The sequence below is a fragment of the Setaria viridis genome, chromosome 8, assembly GCF_005286985.2.
Source record: "Setaria viridis chromosome 8, Setaria_viridis_v4.0, whole genome shotgun sequence".
Classification (NCBI taxonomy): Eukaryota; Viridiplantae; Streptophyta; class Magnoliopsida; order Poales; family Poaceae; genus Setaria; species Setaria viridis.
This window is the reverse complement of record NC_048270.2, coordinates 13,696,180-13,718,051: the sequence shown is the minus strand read 5'-3', so window position 1 is coordinate 13,718,051 and position 21,872 is coordinate 13,696,180. Positions and strand designations below refer to the sequence as shown.

At 43.7% G+C, this 21,872-nt stretch overlaps 1 protein-coding gene across 1 annotated transcript; it reads left to right on the top strand.

Moving 5' to 3' along the window:
- Positions 1–794: 794 nt before the first annotated feature.
- On the top strand, positions 795–15,078 carry LOC140220221 (uncharacterized). Its single transcript, XM_072290247.1, has 7 exons — positions 795–933; positions 2,079–2,138; positions 2,849–3,082; positions 3,363–3,486; positions 3,538–3,760; positions 7,370–8,144; positions 14,936–15,078. The coding sequence occupies exons 1-7, from the start codon at positions 795–797 to the stop codon at positions 15,004–15,006; spliced, it is 1,626 nt and encodes a 541-aa protein (XP_072146348.1). The 3' UTR covers positions 15,007–15,078.
- The last annotated feature ends 6,794 nt before the right edge of the window (positions 15,079–21,872 follow it).

Below are 21,872 nucleotides of genomic sequence, written 5' to 3'. Positions count from 1 at the left end.
TAGGAGTATTAAACATAGTCTAATTATAAAATTAATTGCACATATGGAGTCTAATTCGCGAGACGAATCTATTAACCCTAATAGTTCATGATTTAACAATGTGGTGCTACAGTAACCATTTGCTAATGATGGATTAGTTAGGTTTAATAGATTCGTCTCGCGAATTAGATTGCATCTGTGCAATTAGTTTTGTAATTAGCTAATGTTTAGTCCTCCTAATTAGCATCCAAACATCCGATGTGACCCTACTAAAGTTTAGCACCTCGTATCCAAACACCCCCTTAATTATTTGGCATCCTTAGAATTGGCACTAGTTTTAGAATGACACCTATATATTTGCCATCGGAGAGAAGTTTTACCAACACATTTGCTATTTTTGCTGACGTGTTAAGCCATGTCCGCGCGCCAGGGTGGATTGAGCATGGTAAATGACCATAATACCCTTGCATTTCTTCTCCAAGTGATGGTGCTTTTCCTCTCTTCCTCCCTCTCTATCTCTGACCAGTGGGATCCACCCTCTTCTTCCACCTCAATGAAGCTCAACAAGATCAAGAGCACGTGCAATGATGACCTCCAATGGCAGGTCCCAGGTGCCGGATTACCGCAATATCTCGGCGGGCGCGAAAAGCACCCGAAGGTGCGCCCGTGGGCTTCCCCACCACCGGCCCCAGCCTTGACGGCGCGCCTAGAGCTGGCGTCGTGCACCCCGCCGGCGCTGTCGCCTGCCCAAGCCACAGGACCCGCACGCGCTGCCCAAGATCCCGCGCCCGCGCAAGAACCCACTCCCTGAAGGGATGGCGCCATGGTCGCGCACTGACACGCCGCCACTACGTGTCACCGTGGTGTCGCGGTGCGGCGCAGGTCGCATGGAGGTGGTCGTGGCCGCGCACGCCGCGGTGTCGGCGCTACGGGCAGAGCTGGAGCGCGCGCGGGGCTGAGTTCCTGTTGTCGGGGGGCAGTGCCTACTTCTTCATCCACCGGCAGAGTGTGATCGACGAGGCGCGGTCATTCAAGTGGCATGACATGGCCGCCGCCGACGAGGTCATCGTGTTTGACGGCTTCATGACGAGGGCCCCCGCGTACTGAGCCAGAGACACGGCATGACACAAACTGCCATTTTTACCTGCTGTTAACTCGAGTCCGAGTCCCACACGCCAGTGGCAGGAGAAAGGGAAAGAGATGGCTAACCTGAGGAATGCAGGGGTATTATGGTCATTTTCCATGCTCAATCCACCCTAGCGTGGACGTGGCTTGACACGTCAGCAAAAATGGCAAATGTGTTGGTAAAACTTCTCTCCAGTAGCAAATATGTAGGTGCCATTCTAAAGCTGGCATCTCAAGGAGTGCCCATTCTAAGGATAGCAAATAATTAAATATCCCCCGTACCCCTCATAGAGAACCCACCTGCCAGATGCTAGGAGGGTGATGAAAAGGTGTGACGAAGGGTGGGAGGACAAAAAAACTGGATAATAGAAATTGATTCCGCCAAAAACCTCTATTTTTTCTCACCTTTCTTTTCTCCTTTACCGCCCGCGCATACCCTCCTGCGCGCCAATCATGTTTCTAATTTTTTGGCCGAGGTCTCCTTCCTTTTCCACGCTATGCCGTCCCACGACACCATGCTTTTCTCTGCGGTTTTCTTCTTTTACATGCTCTTGATTTATTGGTAGCCTTCGTATTGGGAGCCTTCCTTTTGAGAGCCTTTAATTTATAGGCACGACGATGGCAAGTTCTTTCCTACGTCCAGGTCTCCTTCTTGCTTCACATCCTCCTTCCACCGAGGGGGTATCGTCGGACCTCCGCGCCCTCACGCCGGAACTCAATCGAGATCAAAGGGCTACCGCTCCTTCCACCGAGGACTAATGGCGGACTTCCACGTCCATCATGAGGAACTACACGGTGGAACTCAATTGGCTGCTAGCCCCTTTTGATCAATTTTGCAACCGCCCGGTGAAGGAAGGCCACTATCGCAAGATCACCACGGCAATCAGGTAAGACCCTAAACCTTCATCTTCTTCATACTGTATAAGGTAGTACTGCATATTTGATAATGTAATTTCGCTATTTCTTGAATCCAGATGTTCTCCGCCCTAAATCATTCCCATCTACCCAGATACCTGCAACCTGCTCCATTGCAGGTGCATTGTACCTCCTCTGATGAACTGAAATACTTGTGTTCAGCTCAATTGTGTACTCTTGAATATTAGTTACAATACCCAAGCTCGTGAACAAGTGGACGTACGGGTTATACCTCCATAGAACACCTCGGATCAAGTGAATCAGATTCCATATAATTTCACGATCAGGTAAGACCCTAAACATTCATATTCTTCCTACTGTATAAGGTAGTACTGCATGTTTGATCATGTAATTTCGCGACGTGATGATTCCATATGTTCGCCGCCCTAGATCGCAACAAAACATTGTCAGATTGATAATTCATTATGTTTGTGTACAACTCCAAAATGCCTAGGTATCTGACATTGTCTGCATTATACATGAATCCGTCAATGCCCTATATCTTGTGTTTATGCTACAAACTTTTTGCCATTACTTGTTATTCCAATAACATTGTATCATGTTACATGTGTTGCCATACAAACAATGATAAATTCTTTTTTTAACTTGCTAACAGTATATTCATCCTTTGGATCTTTCATTACATGATATCTCATCAAGATGGGTCGTCGCGCCATTCTTGGAGATGTGACGAACACGCACGTAAGCAGAGCATCGATCCATGGTGTTAAGAGACCTACAGAAGGTATCTAATATTTGGTTGAATCCCAATGTTCTGGTTGCACATAACATATTAAGGAGACTTATCCATGTATCCTTTTGAGCACAGGTGAAAATGTTGATGATGCAAAATGTAAGCGGCAGAAAGCAAGGGGACGATATGCAAATATGCCATTCGAAAAGAAGGCTGAGCGGAATGCAAAGAGAAGGGAAGATTATCAGCGTGAAAAGGCGGATAAACAATCAAGCAATGGCATGCTGGGACCTCTCGGACAATTAGGTAGTGTGATGCATGAACCTATGGGAGAACCATCTTGTGATGAACCACCTCTAGGACAATCAGGCAATATCTTATACATTCGTTAAAAAATATAAGTCAGTATAGTAGGATCCTTAAGTTATGATATAGTTTTTTTTACTTTCACAGGGATATCCCATGATATTGGATCGGGTGATGTTGGTGGGGATTGGCTTAGTAGGAATCCAAGCTATACAAGATGACTGAGAACTTATCATATACTACCAGCTAACATCTTTGTATCAGGTTTGATAGTAGTACCTTGAGATGATGTTTAATACTTTTTTTAATCGATGTCTTTAAGCATTTACAATTTGCATCCCAGATCTTGATGAGGTGCCTCTGGATGTTCTAGGATTGGATGGAGTCAAGGAAATAGATGACGAGAGAAGGCAAATATTGAATTGTCAAGAAGAAGCAAGCAACGTGGGTGTACAAACATCTGACTGGTATGGCTTATATGAAAACCATGTAGCCCTAGCGTATGATCATACATGCAGGATATCGCCTCTAACAATAGGCATGTATATTTTGATATTTGAAGATGTACCACTGATCAACACTATCCCTAATGATCTGTCACTACAAGATCTGAGAGTGGAGGAAAGCATGGAAAATGAGAGGAATGCCAAAAGAAGAGCAAATTACCATCGCTTGAACTGCCAGGAAGAGGCAATCTGCCTCGATGTAGAAACACCTAATCTCACCTTCACTGGTTTGCACGTTAATTTATGCTTATAAATTTAATGAATTTAATTTGATGGAGTTTCGGTGATTTGCAATTATGCTAATTTTGTGTTACAAGCAGGAGAAATTGTAACTAGACAATTTGTGGTAACAGCAAACTTTGCAACTCCAGATGCAGGTTTGAAATTGTACTATCTATGTTTAAAATTTTATTTAAGCACATGTGATGAGGACACCACGAGTACATCTACACCAGCAGCACCTCAGGCGCCTCCAGTTGCTCCTCCACCTCAGGCGCCTACAGTTGATCATCCAGTTGGGCCAATCACTCGGGCCTGTACGAGAGAATTAAACTTCATCATGGTGTTAAGGAACGAAGGCCCATCGGAATAAGAAGATGGCCCAACAAGGCAGCCCAGGTGGGGCGCCTAGGGTTGGGCGCGCGTGACCCCTCCGGACTCCAGGGGCTGCGCCCCCTTTATTTAGTCGGAGTCCTTTTTGTTTACGACTTGAGTTTTGTTTTACATCTAGCTTTAGCTACTCTTGAACACGCGCAAATACGCGCTGTCCTTGTGTGATTCAGAACTCCACCTTCGAGTGATATTTAGATTGCTCGCCTCTTTTTCTTGTTTGTTCTTCGATTGCGGACAGGAATCGATCTTCGTGATCAGGCTGATCTTGCGCTGGCAAGGTTGGTAACCACAGGAAGTTGGTTCAGCGATTGCATTGGCGCTTCGGGTTCGCTCGTCGTAGTCGGATCGTGAGGGTCTACTTCCACCAAGTCGAATTTATCTCCACTCACCGAAAGATCGGGCACTCCGACTCTATCAAGTGGTATCAGCTTTCCAGGTTGATCGGTGAGTTTTACCGAGTATTTTCCCCTTCCTACAGTCCACAAAAACCAAAACAAATTTTTTTCAGGTTAGATCCTTTGTCCCAGCAACCGTTTAGCCTCGCACATTCTTTCAATAAGTGTCTTTGTTGAATTTGTGTGCCTACTCGTTCAATTGTTGCTGGTTACTTGTGTTTAATCTCTTGTTTCTCGTTTTTCCTCTAAACCTAGTTTTCCCCGCCGCCGCCGTTCCGCTGCTCGTCAACCCTACCACGCCGCGCCCACCGCTCCCCTTCGCGACAACCGCGCCGCACCATCCCACCCCTCCGATCGCCCCCTCCCCTTTCCAAAAAAAAAGAAAGATAGAAAGCAATCAAAAAAAAAGGAAAGTGCAAAAAAGAAAAGGAAAGAAGCAAAAAAGAATCCAACAGGGCGAAGGAAGGTGATCCGGTTTTGTTTCGGTGGAAACTCCTTGCGCGCGCCGTGAAACCCCCTGGGTCACGACCCTCCGGGGCAACTCCTTAACCCCCCCCACGCATACCGACCGCGCCCTTCCCCACGCATACCATGCCAGTTTTTCATATCCATATCTCTCTTTCTTGGTACTTTTTTCTGAGGTCCGCCTTACTCTAGAGAGAGAGAGAGAGTATCTTTTTTTACCGGAATACCCCTATACTTTCGGAAAAAGTGTGTGCCACAATTTGCTCCTTGTGATCCTCTGTGTTCATATTAGCAGTTTTGGGGCACCCTCTGTGAAAAAAATAGAAAAAAAACAAAAGCGGTGCGCCCTCTCCACCTTTGCCTCTGTTCTTTCGATTTCCCTTGTTACCAGCAACTCTTGTTACGTGTTTGGCACTATATTTCAATTTTGCATTATTGTTTGCTTGTGCTAATCCTTCATTAGTTCTACGACGAGCATATTTTGTTTCTCCAGGCAATCGCTCCTCCAATCTTTCGCGAGTTCCACCGGTTGGTTGCAGTTCGCCCCTGTGTGCGTGGTAAGAACGGATAAGAATTTGATAACAGCACTAGTGTGAGCGCCTTGTGAGCTATTACACCCCTGTTTTGTCGTCGCTTTTGTTCTTGTATTTGCGCTAACCATGACAGATGATGTCGACGCGGGGGCTAACTAGCTGCAGGGCATACGGGCACAAGTTGAAGGGCTTGTCACCGACATTCCGACGATTCATGAACGGCTGGACTCGACGATCTCCTCGACGACCGAGCGGTGTGATCAGCTCGACCTTGCACAGACGGCCGCTAAGGCCACACTCGACTCCGTTGTGGCAAGACTCGATGCATTGCACACAACAGTCGTAGAGTTGCAGCAGGGTTATGGTGGTGACTCGGACCAGGACGATGGCGACCGCCGAGGCCGTGCCCGCCGCGTGCCATGCCGTCCCGGTAATGATTCCTTTTCCAAGATTAAATTTAAAATTTCACCTTTTAATGGCAAATATGATCCTGCTGCATATCTTGATTGGGAATTAGAAGTTGAACAGAAATGTTCATGCCATGATATTCTTGCTAATTCTCAAGTTAAAGCTGCTATTAGTGAATTTACTCATTTTGCTTTAATTTGGTGGCGTGAATATAAACACAAACATCCCAATACCATTCCAACCACTTGGGAGCAATTAAAAACTGCTATGCGCCACAGATTTGTGCCTTCTTATTATGCCCGAGATTTGCTTAATAAAATGCAACGTTTTCAGCAAGGTTCCAAATCTGTTGAGGAATATTTCCAGGAATTACAAATAGGCATGATTCGTTGTGGGCTATTGGAGGAAAATGATGCTGCTATGGCACGTTTTCGTGGTGGTTTGAACCGCGAAATTCAGGATATACTTGATTATAAGGACTACACAGATATGACAACATTATTTGAATATGCTTGCAAAGCTGAACGTGAAGTGCAGGGACGTCGCTCGAAGACATATTCTAACTCTTTTGCAGGAAGAAGCTTGACATCCAACTCCGCACCCGCCCTCCCTGCGCCACCCACGTCCACCACTATACCGCGCGAGCGAACGGCCAAACCTGCAAGCGCTGCCCCTTCCACAGGCGCCGCCCCTCCCACAGGCTGTACACGGGATATTCAGTGTCATCGTTGCAAAGGATTTGGCCACGTGATTCGGGACTATCCGAACAAGCGCACTTTGCTTCTTCGTGACGATGGTGAGTACTCTTCCGCTAGTGATTCTGAAGATACTCGACATGCGATGCTTGCCACTGACCATGCAGCTATGGAGGTACATGTCAACCCGGGCGACACCGATAGGTATGAAAGTCTTGTTGTGCAGCGTGTTCTTAGTACACAGGTCGCCCCGTCCGAGAAGAATCAGCGACACACTCTTTTCCATACCAAGGGCGTTGTGCAGGAGCGGTCGATTCGCATCATCATCGACAGCGGCAGCTGCAACAATTTGGCAAGTACCACGCTGGTTGAAAAGTTGTCTTTACCCACTCGTAAGCATCCACATCCATATCACATTCAATGGCTTAATGATGGTGGAAAAATTAGAATTACTCGATCAGTCCGTGTTCCTGTCTCCATGGGTGCTTATTCTGATTTTGTCGATTGTGATGTTATTCCCATGGAAGCATGCTCTCTGTTACTTGGGCGACCTTGGTAATATGATACTGATAGCTTGCATCATGGTCGTTCAAATCACTATTCTTTCATGTTTAAGGGTCAGAAAATAATTATACATCCAATGACACCTGAACAAATTCTTAAAGATGATCTTGCTAGAGCTGCTAAAACTGCTAAACAACTTGACGCATCGCCATCTGTTAATTCTGAAATCAAGTTGAATGCTCCTGTTTTGCTTGCCACACGTGCTGATTTTGATGAGTTACGCGATGCTCCTTTACCATGCTATGCCCTTATATGCTCTAGTGTGCTCGTTTCACTTGATGATGCACCATCTTTGGATATTCCCCCTGTGGTTGCTAACATTTTGCAGGAGTACGCTGATGTCTTTCCAAAAGATTTGCCACCGGGACTCCCACCACTTCGTGGCATTGAGCACCAGATCGACCTCATTCCCGGCGCACAGCTTCCGAACCGCGCACCGTACCGTACAAATTCGGATGAGACGAAGGAAATCCAGCGCCAGGTACAGACGTTGCTTGACAAGGGTTATATTCGTGAGTCTCTTAGCCCTTGCTCTGTTCCCGTGTTACTTGTTCCAAAGAAAGATGGCTCATGGCGTATGTGTGTAGACTGTCGTGCTATTAATAACATTACCATTCGCTACCGATACCCTATACCACGCCTTGATGATATGCTAGATGAGCTTAGTGGTGCCATTATTTTCACTAAGATTGATTTGCGTAGTGGCTACCATCAGATTCGCATGAAATTAGGTGATGAATGGAAAACGGCTTTTAAAATGAAATTTGGGTTATATGAATGGTTGGTTATGCCGTTTGGTTTGACAAATGCTCCTAGCACATTTATGCGTTTGATGAATGAAGTTCTGAGGCCCTTCATACGATTGTTTGTAGTTGTCTATTTTGATGATATCCTCATTTACAGCAAGTCTATGGAAGAGCATTTAGAACATTTGCGTGCTATTTTTGATGCATTGCGTGCGGCCCATTTATTTGCTAACCTCGAAAAATGCATGTTTTGCACACAACGTGTCTCGTTTCTTGGCTATGTTGTTACTCCACAGGGCATTGAGGTGGATAGCAACAAGATTGATGCCATTCGGGAGTGGCCTACACCGACGACGGTCACACAAATTCGAAGCTTTCTTGGCCTTGCAGGTTTCTACCGCCGGTTTGTTCATGATTTTAGCTCCATTGCAGCGCCTCTACATGAGCTTACAAAGAAGGATGTTCCCTTTGCTTGGAGTGATTCGCAAGAGGTTGCATTCAACACCTTTAAAGATAAGTTAACCAATGCTCCTCTCTTGCAGTTGCCTGATTTTACTAAAGTGTTTGAGCTTGAATGCAATGCTAGCGGTATTGGGCTAGGTGCTGTTTTGTTACAAGAAGGAAAACCGGTTGCTTACTTTAGCGAGAAATTAAGTGGTGCTAGCTTGAATTATTCTACTTATGATAAGGAGCTTTATGCTTTAGTGCGCACTTTGCATACTTGGCAGCACTACCTTTGGCATCGCGAGTTTATAATTCACTCTGATCATGAGGCTTTAAAACATATTCGTACCCAAACAAACCTGAACCGTCGTCATGCTAAATGGGTAGAATTCATTGAGTCTTTCCCTTACATTATTAAACACAAGAGCGGGAAGGAAAATGTCATTGCTGATGCTTTGTCTCGTCGCTATACCATGCTGTCACAGTTAAATTTCAAAATCTTTGGCTTGCAAACTGTGAAGGATCAATATGTGGATGATGCTGATTTTAAAGAAGCTTTCGCCCACTGTATTCATGGCAAATCATGGGGCAAATTTCACATACAGGGCTGGTTCCTATTTCACGCTAACAAGCTGTGTGTTCCAGCTAGCTCGGTTCGTCGTTTGTTGTTACAGGAAGCGCATGGAGGCGGTCTCATGGGGCACTTTGGCGTCTACAAGATGCATGAAGTGCTGGCTGCCCACTTCTTTTGGCCCTGGATGCGCGCTGATGTTGAGCGCCTTGTTGCACGTTGCACTACATGCCAGAAAGCTAAGTCACGATTGAACAACCATGGTTTGTACATGCCTTTGCCTATTCCTACTTCCCCTTGGTTTGATATTTCTATGGACTTTGTTTTGGGATTGCCTAGAACTAAGAAGGGGAGGGACAATATTTTTGTGGTTGTTGATCGTTTCTCCAAAATGGCTCATTTTATACCTTGTCATAAGACTGATGATGCTAGCAATGTTGCTGAATTGTTCTTTCGCGAGATTATTCGTTTGCATGGTATTCCAAATACAATAGTCTCTGATCGTGATGCTAAGTTTCTCAGTCATTTTTGGAGATCACTGTGGAATAAAATGGGAACTAAATTGCTGTTTAGCACCACTTGTCACCCTCAGACTGATGGACAAACTGAGGTGGTTAATCGAACCTTGTCCACTATGCTTAGGGCTGTTTTAGATAAACACTTGAAACGTTGGGAAGATTGCTTGCCTCATGTTGAGTTTGCTTATAATCATGCAACGCATTCTTCTACATAGATGTGTCCTTTTCAGGTTGTTTATGGTTATATTCCTCGGGCGCCTATTGATTTGTTTGCACTTGATGCCGAGGACGCCCCACACATAGATGCCGCTGCACATGTTGATCAAATGCTTAGCTTGCATGAGCAAACTCAACAAAACATTGCTGCTGCTAATGCTAAATATCAGGTTGCGGGTAGTAAAGGGAGAAAACATGTTACTTTTGCACCGGGTGATCTGGTTTGGTTGCATTTGAGAAAGGATCGTTTTCCTACTTTACGTCGTTCTAAATTGATGCCACGTGCTGCTGGTCCTTTTAAAGTGCTAACCAAGATTAATGATAATGCTTATATCCTTGACCTGCCTGCGGAGTTTGGTGTTTCCACAAGTTTTAATGTTACAGATTTGAAACCGTATGTGGGCGAAGATGAGGAGTTGCCATCGAGGACGACTTCAGTTCAAGAAGGGGAGGATGATGAGGACACCACGAGTACATCTACACCAGCAGCACCTCAGGCGCCTCCAGTTGCTCCTCCACCTCAGGCACCTACACTTGATCATTCAGTTGGGCCAATCACTCGGGCCCGTGCGAGAGAATTAAACTTCATCATGGTGTTAAGGAACGAAGGTCCATCGGAATAAGAAGATGGCCCAACAGGGCAGCCCAGGTGGGGCGCCTAGGGTTGGGCGCGTGTGACCCCTCCGGACTCTAGGGGCTGCGCCCCCTTTATTTAGTCGGAGTCCTTTTTGTTTACGACTTGAGTTTTGTTTTACATCTAGCTTTAGCTACTCTTGAACACGCGCAAATACGCGCTGTCCTTGTGTGATTCAGAACTCCACCTTCGAGTGATATTTAGATTGCTCGCCTCTTTTTCTTGTTGGTTCTTCGATTGCGGACAGGAATCGATCTTCGTGATCAGGCCGATCTTGCGCTGGCAAGGTTGGTAACCACAGGAAGTTGGTTCAGCGATTGCATTGGCGCTTCGGGTTCGCTCGTCGTAGTCGGATCGTGAGGGTCTACTTCCACCAAGTCGAATTTATCTCCACTCACCGAAAGATCGGGCACTCCGACTCTATCAACATGGATGTGTATATAAGTTTTTTTTAATAAGGTGACCAACATATTGGAGTAGAGGTGTCTCCGGAGGAACTGAAGAGGTTAAGAGAAAGGAAAAGATATGCTGAACTATCTAACTTTGAAAGACAACAGATAAAATTTCTAAACAAGGTACTATATTTGAGCTATTTTCTCAAATTCCATTAATTGTTTAATACTATATATAATTATGTTGTTCCATTTTTTATTTTTGCAGCGGAAGTGTTACATACACCTCCGAATGGAACTCTGCGTTCTGAAATAACACAACTGAACACTGGTCGAAGAATACGATGTTCTACTAATAAAATAGTTGTAGGAGAAGAGTATAACAGCGGCATATGGGAACCACAGGATCCAAAGCATGGAGTAGAAGGTATTTTTATACTATATGTGTTCAGGTCGTCATGGTTTTGTTAAATATTTCTAGCTATATACAATGATTATATTTTCCCATGCAACAGAGAACGATCTGGACCAAATGGCTCCAGATGTGGCTCTAGACGATGATGGACCTGATATCCTGCTAGATGAGGAAGCAAGGGTGTTTCACGAGAAGGGTGAGTTTCCGTAATGCATCATACATATTTGGGCTTTATGTTATCTTACTACTGGTTTTTTATCATATACATATTTTTTGTATGAGTATTCTAGAGATTCAGAGTATGTTGCAGGGGGACCTGACCCTTTTGATGTAGTGTACCATAACCTACCTAAGAACCATCACGTGTTGAGGAAGGTACAAAATTATTAGTTTTACAATGCTAAGAGGTTCCCGGTGAAGGTCCTGCATTCTGCTGCAAAATTGATAAGGTGCACATATATATCCCAGAAGTGCCATATGAACTTCGTCGTTTGTTTGCAAGTCTAATGGATAGAGATGCAAAGTACTTCAGAAAGCACATCCGGTACTTCAACTCACATTTCTCTTTCACTATCTTTGGGGTTTCTACTGATCAGCGTTTAGCAATCGCAAAAGGTAGTGGTGTGTACTGTTTTAAGGCGCATGGCAGATTTACCATAAGCTGGATCCACTAACTCCAAGTGGTAAAGGAGCGTCATATGCAGCTCTACTTTTATGACACGGATGATAGTATTGATCATCGTGTTAAGAGGTCACCTAATCTTGATAAAAATTTGATTCACTTGATCCAAGGTGTTCTATGGAGGTATAACCCGTACGTCCAATGGTTCACAAGCTTGGGTACCGTAACTAATATTCAAGAGTACACAATTGAGCTGAACATCAGTATTTTAGTTGATCAGAGGAGGTACAATGCACCTGCAATGGAGTAGGTTGCAGCTATATGTGTAGATGGAAATGATCCACAATATAGATTCTCAAGGAGCATAGTCATATATGGCAAAGAAAATGACCCACACTATTTTAGGGTGTACCACGGCTGCTACACCCCATTAGCATATCCACTGTTTTTTCTGGGTGGTGAGACTGGTTGGGAGGATAAGAAGATAGAGTTTCGCATACCCCCACCGTCAAAACCAAAGCGGAAGTATACAAAGTGTAAAAGGACAGGTTTGTTTCTTTACATGCGTTTGAAAATATATAACTCTATCGTATACAAATTTATTTCTACGTTATGCTAATATACAAAGTTATTTTGATAATATGCATGGTAACATAGATGGAGCTGAAGGGGGTGAGCGTGCAAATGATAATCACAATGGCATGGAGGAACGTAAAAAATGGAGCACTCGTGGTATTAACTTGTTTTCACAGTTCTTTCATGCTTAATTAATAATTGATTATAATAATCAATTATTAATTGAATTATCTACTTTTTACATTTATCCCATTCGTAGAATATGAAGCACATGAGGGTGGATATGGACTGTTCGGATCAGATGACGGTTATCATGTCAGTTTTATTTATACTGAATTTCCACTAAATTTCCAGGAGCTGAGGATCAGGCTGATGAAGGGGCTGATAATGAAAGTGATCATGAGGAAATCGATTATGGTGACGTGGAGGGGCTAGGTACGAACTTTCCACACAGTTTTATTTCCATCTTTTAATTTTATTTTCTAATTACACAAGTGTTGTCCATTTTTTTTTCTAAGTTGGTCTAATATGCATAATGGCTTTAGAATCTGGAGGATCATGCTGTTGGGTCAGTGCGAGGGAATACAAGTGTTACAAGCTTTAGATTTGCGAAGGCCAATTCAAAGTATTCTTTCATGCTGGTCGTCTCTTTCAGCAATTATTGGTTAATTGGTATGTTAAGGTGGAGTAAATGCGTCTAGACTAGTACTCAAAGTCTGCGCACCATGCTTTGATTAGTGCTGATCTCTATCAGGTGAGAATGAGAATTGATTGCTTTATTTGAATTTCTATGTGAATGTCCACATAGCAATATCACCATTATGATGATTTGTGTTGTGTGTGTGTAGATAACATATTCTCATTCATGATGGACAGGGACTTCTTGAAACTCTCGCCACTGGGGAGGCTAATGCTTCCAAGGCAAGGCTTAGGATTGTCCTCAGTAAATAGTTTCGGAGTGATCGTGATGTTCAGTCCCGGTTCATCGATGCTATGACTTTGGTAACATGCTATGGTGAGCCTGATTATTTTGTGACTATGACATGCAATCCATATTGGGATGAAATTGTGGTAGAGTTGTTGCCTAGACAGATGCCACAGTATCGTCCTGATGTTGTTGCACGGGTTTACTATGCTAAGCTCCTGGATCTCCATGATTTCTTGATAAAAAAGGGTCATCTTGGTATTGTTGCTGCATGGGCACACGGGACAGAGTTCCAGAAGAGGGGTCTTCCACATGAGCACTTTCTTTTGGTTATGGAGTTTGGAAGCAAGTTAAAGAGCCCTGATGATTATGATAAGTATATATCAGCGGAGATTCCTGATCTGAACAAATACCCGCGATTGCATGAGCTTGTTGTTAAGCACATGATGCATGGTCCTTGTGGTACCCTCAATAAAAATTTCCCTTGCATGGTTGATGGTTAGTGTCATTTCCGGTATCCTCAGCAATTTAGTGAAACGACCGAACAAGACAAGGACACGTACCCAATATATAGAAGAAGGGAAGATGGGTAGAAAGTCAAGGTTAGAGGAGAGGAATTGGATAACAGGTGGGTGGTACCTTATAATCCAGTGCTTCTTATGAGGTATAACTGCCATATCAATGTTGAGATTTGCAATATCATCAAGTCAGTTAAATATCTTTACAAATACATATATAAAGGCCATGATCAAACTTCGTTCTCTGTTGATGCAAAAGGAAATGAGCACAGGGTAATAAATGAGATCAAGCAGTACCGTGATGCAAGAATGATTACAACTTGAGAAGCGGTTTACTGGTTGTTTGGTTTCAACTTGTATTCAATGTGACCGGCTATCCTACAGATGCAGGTACACCTTCTCGGTATGTACATGGTCGCCTACAAGGCAACAAATAACCTTCAAGATGTTGTGGACCATGCTAAGTGCCAAAGGTCAATGCTAGCTAAGTACTTCAAGATGAACGAACGAAGTGCTAAGGCCTGCAAATACCTATACAAAGAGTTTCCAGAGTAGTTCACGTGGAACAAGTCTGGGAATACTGGAAACCTAGAGTTGCAAAAAAAAGGCTACAGATTGGTAGATTGGTGTACATAAATCCAAATGAAGGTGATAGATACTACCTTCAGGTTCTGCTGATCCATGTTAGGGGTGCAACCTCCTTTGATAGCTTGAAAACATGACGTGGTATTACATATGACACTTTTAGGGCAGCCGCAGAAGTGATGGGGTTTGTAGACACTAATAAGTCATTAGATGACTGAATGTGCCATGGAGTTTCCTTCCTCTCTCCATAGGCTTTTTGCCACTATTATGGTTTTCTGCAAGTGTGCAAACATACGCCATCTTTGGGACAAGCATTATGAATCATTGGCTGAGGATTTCCATCGTACTAATGACAACAACACTATCTTAGTGCAGTTAGTACTACGTGATATATCATTTCATCTAAAATCCATGGGAAAAGATATCAGACACTATGGTCTTCCAGAGCTGCATGAGTCAGTTTAGATTATTATAATTCCACGCAAGTCATTTGTCTAAATATGGTTATAATTGGCTATTGGTTAAAATTTTCCTGTAACACTCCATATTTTCCTTGTGTGCAGATGACCTACGTACTAGAGACCACTACAGAGAACTCACTGAAGAGCAGAATCTTGGTTACGAAGCGGAACACCTGGCGATCATAGATACACTAAATGCAGAGCAGAGGGCAGGTTTCGAGGAGTTATTTGACCATGTTATGATGGGCAAGGGTCAGTTTTTTTTTTGGATGGTCCTAGCGGCACCGGTAAGACATATCTATATAAAGCATTGCTTGCAAAGGTCCTCTCTATGGACCTTATCGCTGTTGCTATGGCAACCTCTGGTATAACAACATCCATCATGCCTGGTGGACGCACTGCCCACTCTAGGTTCAAGATTCCAATCAAGTTGGACGATAGCACTATGTGTAGTTTTACAAAACAGAGTGGTACATCCGAATTACTTAGGAGAGCATCTCTCATTATTTGGGATGAGGTCGCGATGACCAAGAGACAGTGCGTTGAGGCACTAGATAGGTCATTGCAAGATATAATGGATTGCACGTGACCATTTGGCGGTAAGGTCATGTTGTTTGGAGGCGATTTCAGACAGGTTCTTCCTATCATGGCCCGTGGTACAAGAGCACAGATAACTGATGCTACTTTGCTCAAGTCATACATATGGGAAAGTGTTCGGCGCATTCGACTGACCCAAAACATGAGAGCACAGTCCAACATGTGGTTTGCAGATTATCTGTTGAGGATCAGTAACGGCACTGAGGGAACATTTGGCGATGAATATGTGCTATTGCCTGATGACATTTTTATTGATAGCCCTTCTAAAGATATTTGTATAGATACGCTCATTGACCATGTATTCCTGGACCTGCCCAATAATCGTAGATCAGCACCCTACATGCGCGAGCGTGCTATCCTTTCAACTAGGAATGAGCACGTTGATGCGGTCAATGCACTAATGATTTATAGGTTTCTAGGTACTAAGTAGGTGTATTACAGCTTTGATTTGGTAGAGGATGACACACGGAATAATTATCCCGTTGATTTTTTGAATTCAATAACACCAAACGGGTTGCCTCCACATGAGCTGACGATAAAGAAGAATTATCCTGTTATCCTACTACGTAATCTAGATGCTCACAATGGCCTCTGTAATGGCACTCGACTGATCATTAGAGGATTTTAGAAAAATTCTATTGATGTTGAGATTGTCAATGGACAGCATGCAGGAAAGAGGGTATTTATACCAAGGATACCAATGTCACCTTCAAAAGATCTATCTCTTCCCTTCAAGTTCAAGCGTAAGCAGTTTCCCATCCGATCTGCTTGAGCTTCGCCATGACCATTAACAAAGCACAGGTCCAGACAATAACCAATGTTGGTATATACCTCCCCGAGCCTGTCTTTGCACATGGACAGCTGTACATTGCACTATCTAGAGGTGTTTCTCATGAGACGACGTGGGTTCTTGCTAGAAAGAACAAGGATATGGACCCCCACTAGAAAAGGCACAAAGAACATTGTCTATAGTGATGTCTTGGAGACTTAAGGTGTGTTATTTTTAAAAATTAAAAATTATTTATGTTCCAATTCCAATGTGCATTGTTGTAGCTGTAGGTATTGTTCATGCAGGTTTGCATGCTTCCGTCTACTTGATGATCAGCTTATTATGCTACAGGCAGTTTCTCTGTCAATGCAGGAAACAACTACCTTGTGTGTCTTTGTGATTTGTGAAGCTTCGCCTCATGTATGATTGATTATTTCTGGTTTCAGGGTACCAGCTGTGTATACAGGAATTATTTGTTCACGCTTATATCAATTCAGTTGTTTGCAATCGTTGTGAAATATTTAGTTAACATGCAAAGTCAATTTTCTCAATGACATAATAAGAACTGCCTCTGGGTCATATAATGGGCTATGTTGAACAAGATTGTTGAACAATCTAGGACATATAACGGGCTATGCCATCGACATGGGCCATAATAATATTTTTCCTTTTGAGTTTGTAATGGGCTATTGTTTATATGTTTAAGTCCGTCGGTTAATTGTTGGCCCATGGTTTATCAAAAAAAAAAAACACTGGCCCAGGACGTGATGTAAAGGACTTGTCACAACTGCACAAGATTCGGGTTCACCTGCATGGGCCATCACCGTGCCACTAGCAGTTGTGTATATGATGGGAAGAATTATGATCAGAGGAAGAGTATCGCAAAGACAATTAGACAGCCAAAACTTTTGGAAATATTTTTATGTGAAATTTAAATGTTGGAAAGATAACACGAGAAATTCCATGTTGCCAAAACTTTTCCATCTACCAAACTTCAACCCCATCGTTATTCGATTTTGTATTTGTTTCCTTTTCATGATACTCCCTACAAATATTACTTTGTTATATCTATTTTAATTACTATTGTGTGCTAGGTCATATTTTTGGTTTCAGGGTACCAGCTATGTATAATGTCGCTCCCTTTCCTTTGTCCCTGCTATGATCCAAACTGGGCCCAACTCATAGCACTTAAGATATATAGCACATCCCAATTCATAGCATCCAAACAGGACCCAAAGTGATTCCATACATACATACATACATACATACATACATACATACATACATACATACATACATACATACATACATACATACATACATACATACATACATACATACATACATACATACATACATACATACATACATACATACATATATATATTGGTGGACACATATATACGTGACAATAAGCCACTCCATTTCTTCTTCTTAACGACAGCCAACTCAATCTTCTTCCACATTGCGGTAGTCACCCTTCTTCAGTTTTTGCTTGATAGCAACGCGAAGCTCCTCCGCCTTTGCTCGAATCTGAAATTTTACAAGGGGGTCAGTTAGCATGTGGATAAGATAACATGCATTCAAACCAATTGCGGTACATAAAGGTGCTGGTAACCAGGAAGTTATTATCACTCGGTACATTGATCTTTGCAAATTCAAAACTGAATTTTCAGGAATTTCCCACATGACACAACATACAAGTACATTTACTACCTACTAGGTCAACCAAAATTAGCTCGCAACATGGATCCAATCCTACACATTTAGTGCTCCATATAACTAAAAGGGAAGGAACATTATGATGATTACAGTAAGGGTAGTAACATCACCAGACTAGAAGACATAACCGGTCCATCAGTTTCGTCATCACTTTCTTCATTGAGTATCATCGTACATGTCATCTTGGGCGAGCGGCAGCGGGGAGGGGGCACCCAGGCGGCTTGGAGGTGGCGGCACACAGCGCTATGGTGGCGGCGGTGTTTGGCGAGGGGCGACGCACGGGACGCGGGGGCTGCGAGTTGGGTGGCGAAGGAGTGGCGAGGGAGGCCGGGGCGTCGGCCCTTCTATAGCCGGTGGTGGAGGTGGGGAGTGGCTGACAGTGGAGGGCCTGGAGCTGGCGGCGGTGTAGTGGCGCATCGCAACGCGGGTAGGGGCCAGGGCGGGGGCAACGGGTGGTGTTTCTGGTGCGGTAGGGGTTGGCGGCGGGGGAGCCGGCGAGCCACGACCGGGAGGCAAGCAACGGAGGTAGGCCGGCGGTTGGTGTGGTGCTATGTGGTGGAGGAGGGGGCGCGCAGGGGCCAAGCGCCGGGCACGGCGATGGGGCCGGCGCCGGTGTGCGGCAGGGAGCCGGGGGGGGGGGGGGTGGGGGTCGAGTAGGGGCCGAGCGCTGGGATGGCGAGGTGTGCAAGAGGGGGGCCCGACACTGGGCGCTGTAGGTGAGGGGCCTGGGCGTGCAGGCGCCAGGGGGAGCAGGCGCTAGGTGCTAGGGGAGGGGGCCAACGGTGCATGCCAAGCAGCAGGCGTAGCTAGGAAGAAGAAAGGAGAAGGAAGGAAGAAGAAAGGAAGGAAGAAAAAGAAGGAAGAAAAAGAAAAGAGAAAAAGGAATAGGGGAAAAAGAGAAAAAGAAAGGGAGAGTCCGCGGTGATTGTGGAAAATGGTCGGAGCACGTGTGATGGTCTTTTGTCAGACACGCGGTGGAATTTGCGGAGAGGATAAAATGATGGTCATCGGCTTTGGGTGCCGGGATGGCGAAATCGCCGGGAAGATGGGATTTTTCGGGAGCTCTACGGTAAAATAATTTTGATAACAATTTTTTAGCGGGTGATTTAAGCCGGTGATTTTTTCGGATGTTACAAATATATAACTAATTCACTCTTTACATGCAACTGTCAATTAGTGTAGCTTTTGCTTTTCTGTTGCTTTTGCTTTATGAGGTCTAGGATTGGTTGGCTGACCTTGTAGTCAATATTGCCAATGTAAATATATATGTGATTAATGAAGATCAATCTCCTATAGAAAGGGTAGCAGTGCAAACTCCTATAGATTTGTGGCAGATTTTCTAAGACGTTTTTAGAGAACGTCACGAACGACACTCCATTAGGAAAAATATAGAGAAATCGGGAAAAAAATCAAAAGATCATGGACGACACTTCATCATATTGTAGTTCGAGGAGATATATCGATTAAGCTGTTTGCAATCGTTGTGAAATATTTAGTTAGTCAATTTTCTCAATGACATAATAAGAACCTCCAATCACGTAACTTGTCACACATACAAACATTCCCAGATTAAACTACACTATGCAGACATTGGCAAGTTAACATGACATAGTCTTTCACTGCATCACATTACATAACTTTAGTTTCTAAACACGGGTTCAGTGTGACCAAAATAGACCAGCAGAATGCACTCCCATGAGCAGTATGAGTAGATTATAGGCTTAAGAAGCCTATGGAGCTATATCAGCTTCTATACTGGGGTAGAAGATTGTTGAACAATCTAGGACATATAACGGCCTGACCATTGACATAGGCCGTAATAATGTTTTACCTTTCGAGTTTGTAATGGTTATAATGGGTTGCCGTTTATGTGTCTAAGTCTAGCGGTTAAATGTTGGCCCATGGTTTATCAAAAAAAAAATGCTGGCCCAGGACCTGTCATCCCGTGCGATGTGGGCGCACCAATCATGGTGTTGGTATCTATTGGTTGTACTGGTTGCACAAGATTTTCTACGCCCAACACTGTCCTTTCCATGCGAGTGTACTAACTATTTAGGTATGATTATAGTATGTAATTGGAAATCAATATATTGATTATTGATTATTTATGAAATGTATTATACACCAGGTAATTCAGTATTCCTTTTTAGCCTCTCTGATTCTAGCTTTCCTAATTCAATATTAATCCCCTAATATTGGATCCATTAACTTTTGGAAACAAATTGGCCAGTCAATCACCTTTCAATATGAGGTAGTTGGTGGTAAGTGGCGTCACGTATATATACACCGAATTGCTACTGCATGACGCGTGGCACTGAATTTGTCTCCATCTCCATGCGTAGGAGTACACACTAATAGTTGAGATGGAGACAAATTTTATGAAGAACACGATGGTTTCACGCACCAGTTTCTTGACTATGTAGGAAGCCCTTGCAATGGAGCATGGATCCAAGGTAAGTTTGTTCATGGTAGTTGCTTCTGTTGGCCCGGTGACACCAAGTTGCTCCTTTGAACCATACTGCACATTGGAGATCTGCTTGAAAGATACGAGGTTTGTTTATTCCATTGTGCTTAATTGATAGTTAAATTATGCATTTCTATGTCATTTCAAACCCTTGTGTGTGTTGCAGTCACATTGGATTTCTAAGCATCATATCTGACTACGATCAGATGGCCTGTAGAAAACTCATTGGTGCCGAACTAAGCAATGATTTTTTGGTTGCAACAAGAGTTCGTGTAAACTGAGATAGAGGTGCGTATGCAAATACATGAACTCATCAAGAGTTTGTGTAAAATGCAGGAGCTCATGTGTAGATTTGTGATCCATTTTCAAATCTGAGATTTTGCAGCTTCCTTCGAAGAGTGCCACAACACATGAATTACCCTGATTGATAATGGCGCATACCCATGCATTCCCAGCCTGGAAGGTGCTGCATAATTATTATTTCTTTATAGTATATATATATATATATGTATATATATATTTTTGGGCATCGTAGGTTTACTAATCTTGCGACTTATTGTATAGATGTTAGAGCTAGACTGCGTACGGACGTCATGGCTCACGATAGCATCAAAATTGCTACTGCCGTACGCGCTGTTGAGATCAGGGCACTAGATGCAGGCTTAGGGAGAGTGTGCGTTCCACGTTCCATAGCTGATGTGTACAAGTACATGATAAATGGCAATCATATGGAACATGTCATTGACGAGTATGAAAATGTCTGCAGTTGTGGAGTAGACCTTGATTAGGTCCGTAGTGTTAAGTTGACGAGTATGAAATAAGGAAGGAATTTTTTTAATTTTTTTGAGGGCTGCTTTGCATACTGTTTTAATGGTTTATATCCCCACATTAAATAATCATAGAAGCACACCAAGATAATTTACATATGGTGAGTTCATCAATTCATGATATGATAATTTACACACGCCAAGGAAAATATGGATATAGTATTTGATAACATTGCATGTAAGGAATTGAAATAGACATGACGCGCACACTATGCGTCTTATTTTTCATCATCAGATTTGTCGAGGTTGATTGGAGACTTAGCAGTGTCTCCAGGCTTGTTGCGCGGTTCCTCTCTTGCACCAAACACACAATCGCATCTGGAGAAGCCAGGAGAAGTGTCGGGGACGCTGTCATTGTTAGTTGTGTTGGGATACGAGGTAGGCTACACTAGCGTAAAACAAAATTTCTACCGCGTATAACCAGGAAGAATTGCCGTATAAGGATCACGGGATTACCACTCGACGCACTACTGGTGCGGAAGATGTAGATATGCGTCGATGCAGTGAAGACGATCACGTAGTCGTACGTAGTCGATCAACGTAGTCGTACGTAGTCGATCACGTCACGTCCAGCAGCTCCTCAGCAGATCGTCCACGTGCAGCAAGATCGCCTCCGGTGCCGCAGCTCGTCGTCGGCTCGTCGTGGCTCGTCGGCGGCTCGTCGATGGCTCGT

Coding starts and splice junctions, on each gene's coding strand:
- LOC140220221 (XM_072290247.1), top strand. CDS start 795: ATGGCGCCATGGTCGCGCACTGACACGCCGCCACTACGTGTCACCGTG. Junction 3,083..3,362: donor ACCACCTCTAGGACAATCAG/GCAATATCTTAT, acceptor TTTGCATCCCAG/ATCTTGATGAGGTGCCTCTG. Junction 8,145..14,935: donor ACATTTGCGTGCTATTTTTG/ATGCATTGCGTG, acceptor TGACCTACGTAC/TAGAGACCACTACAGAGAAC.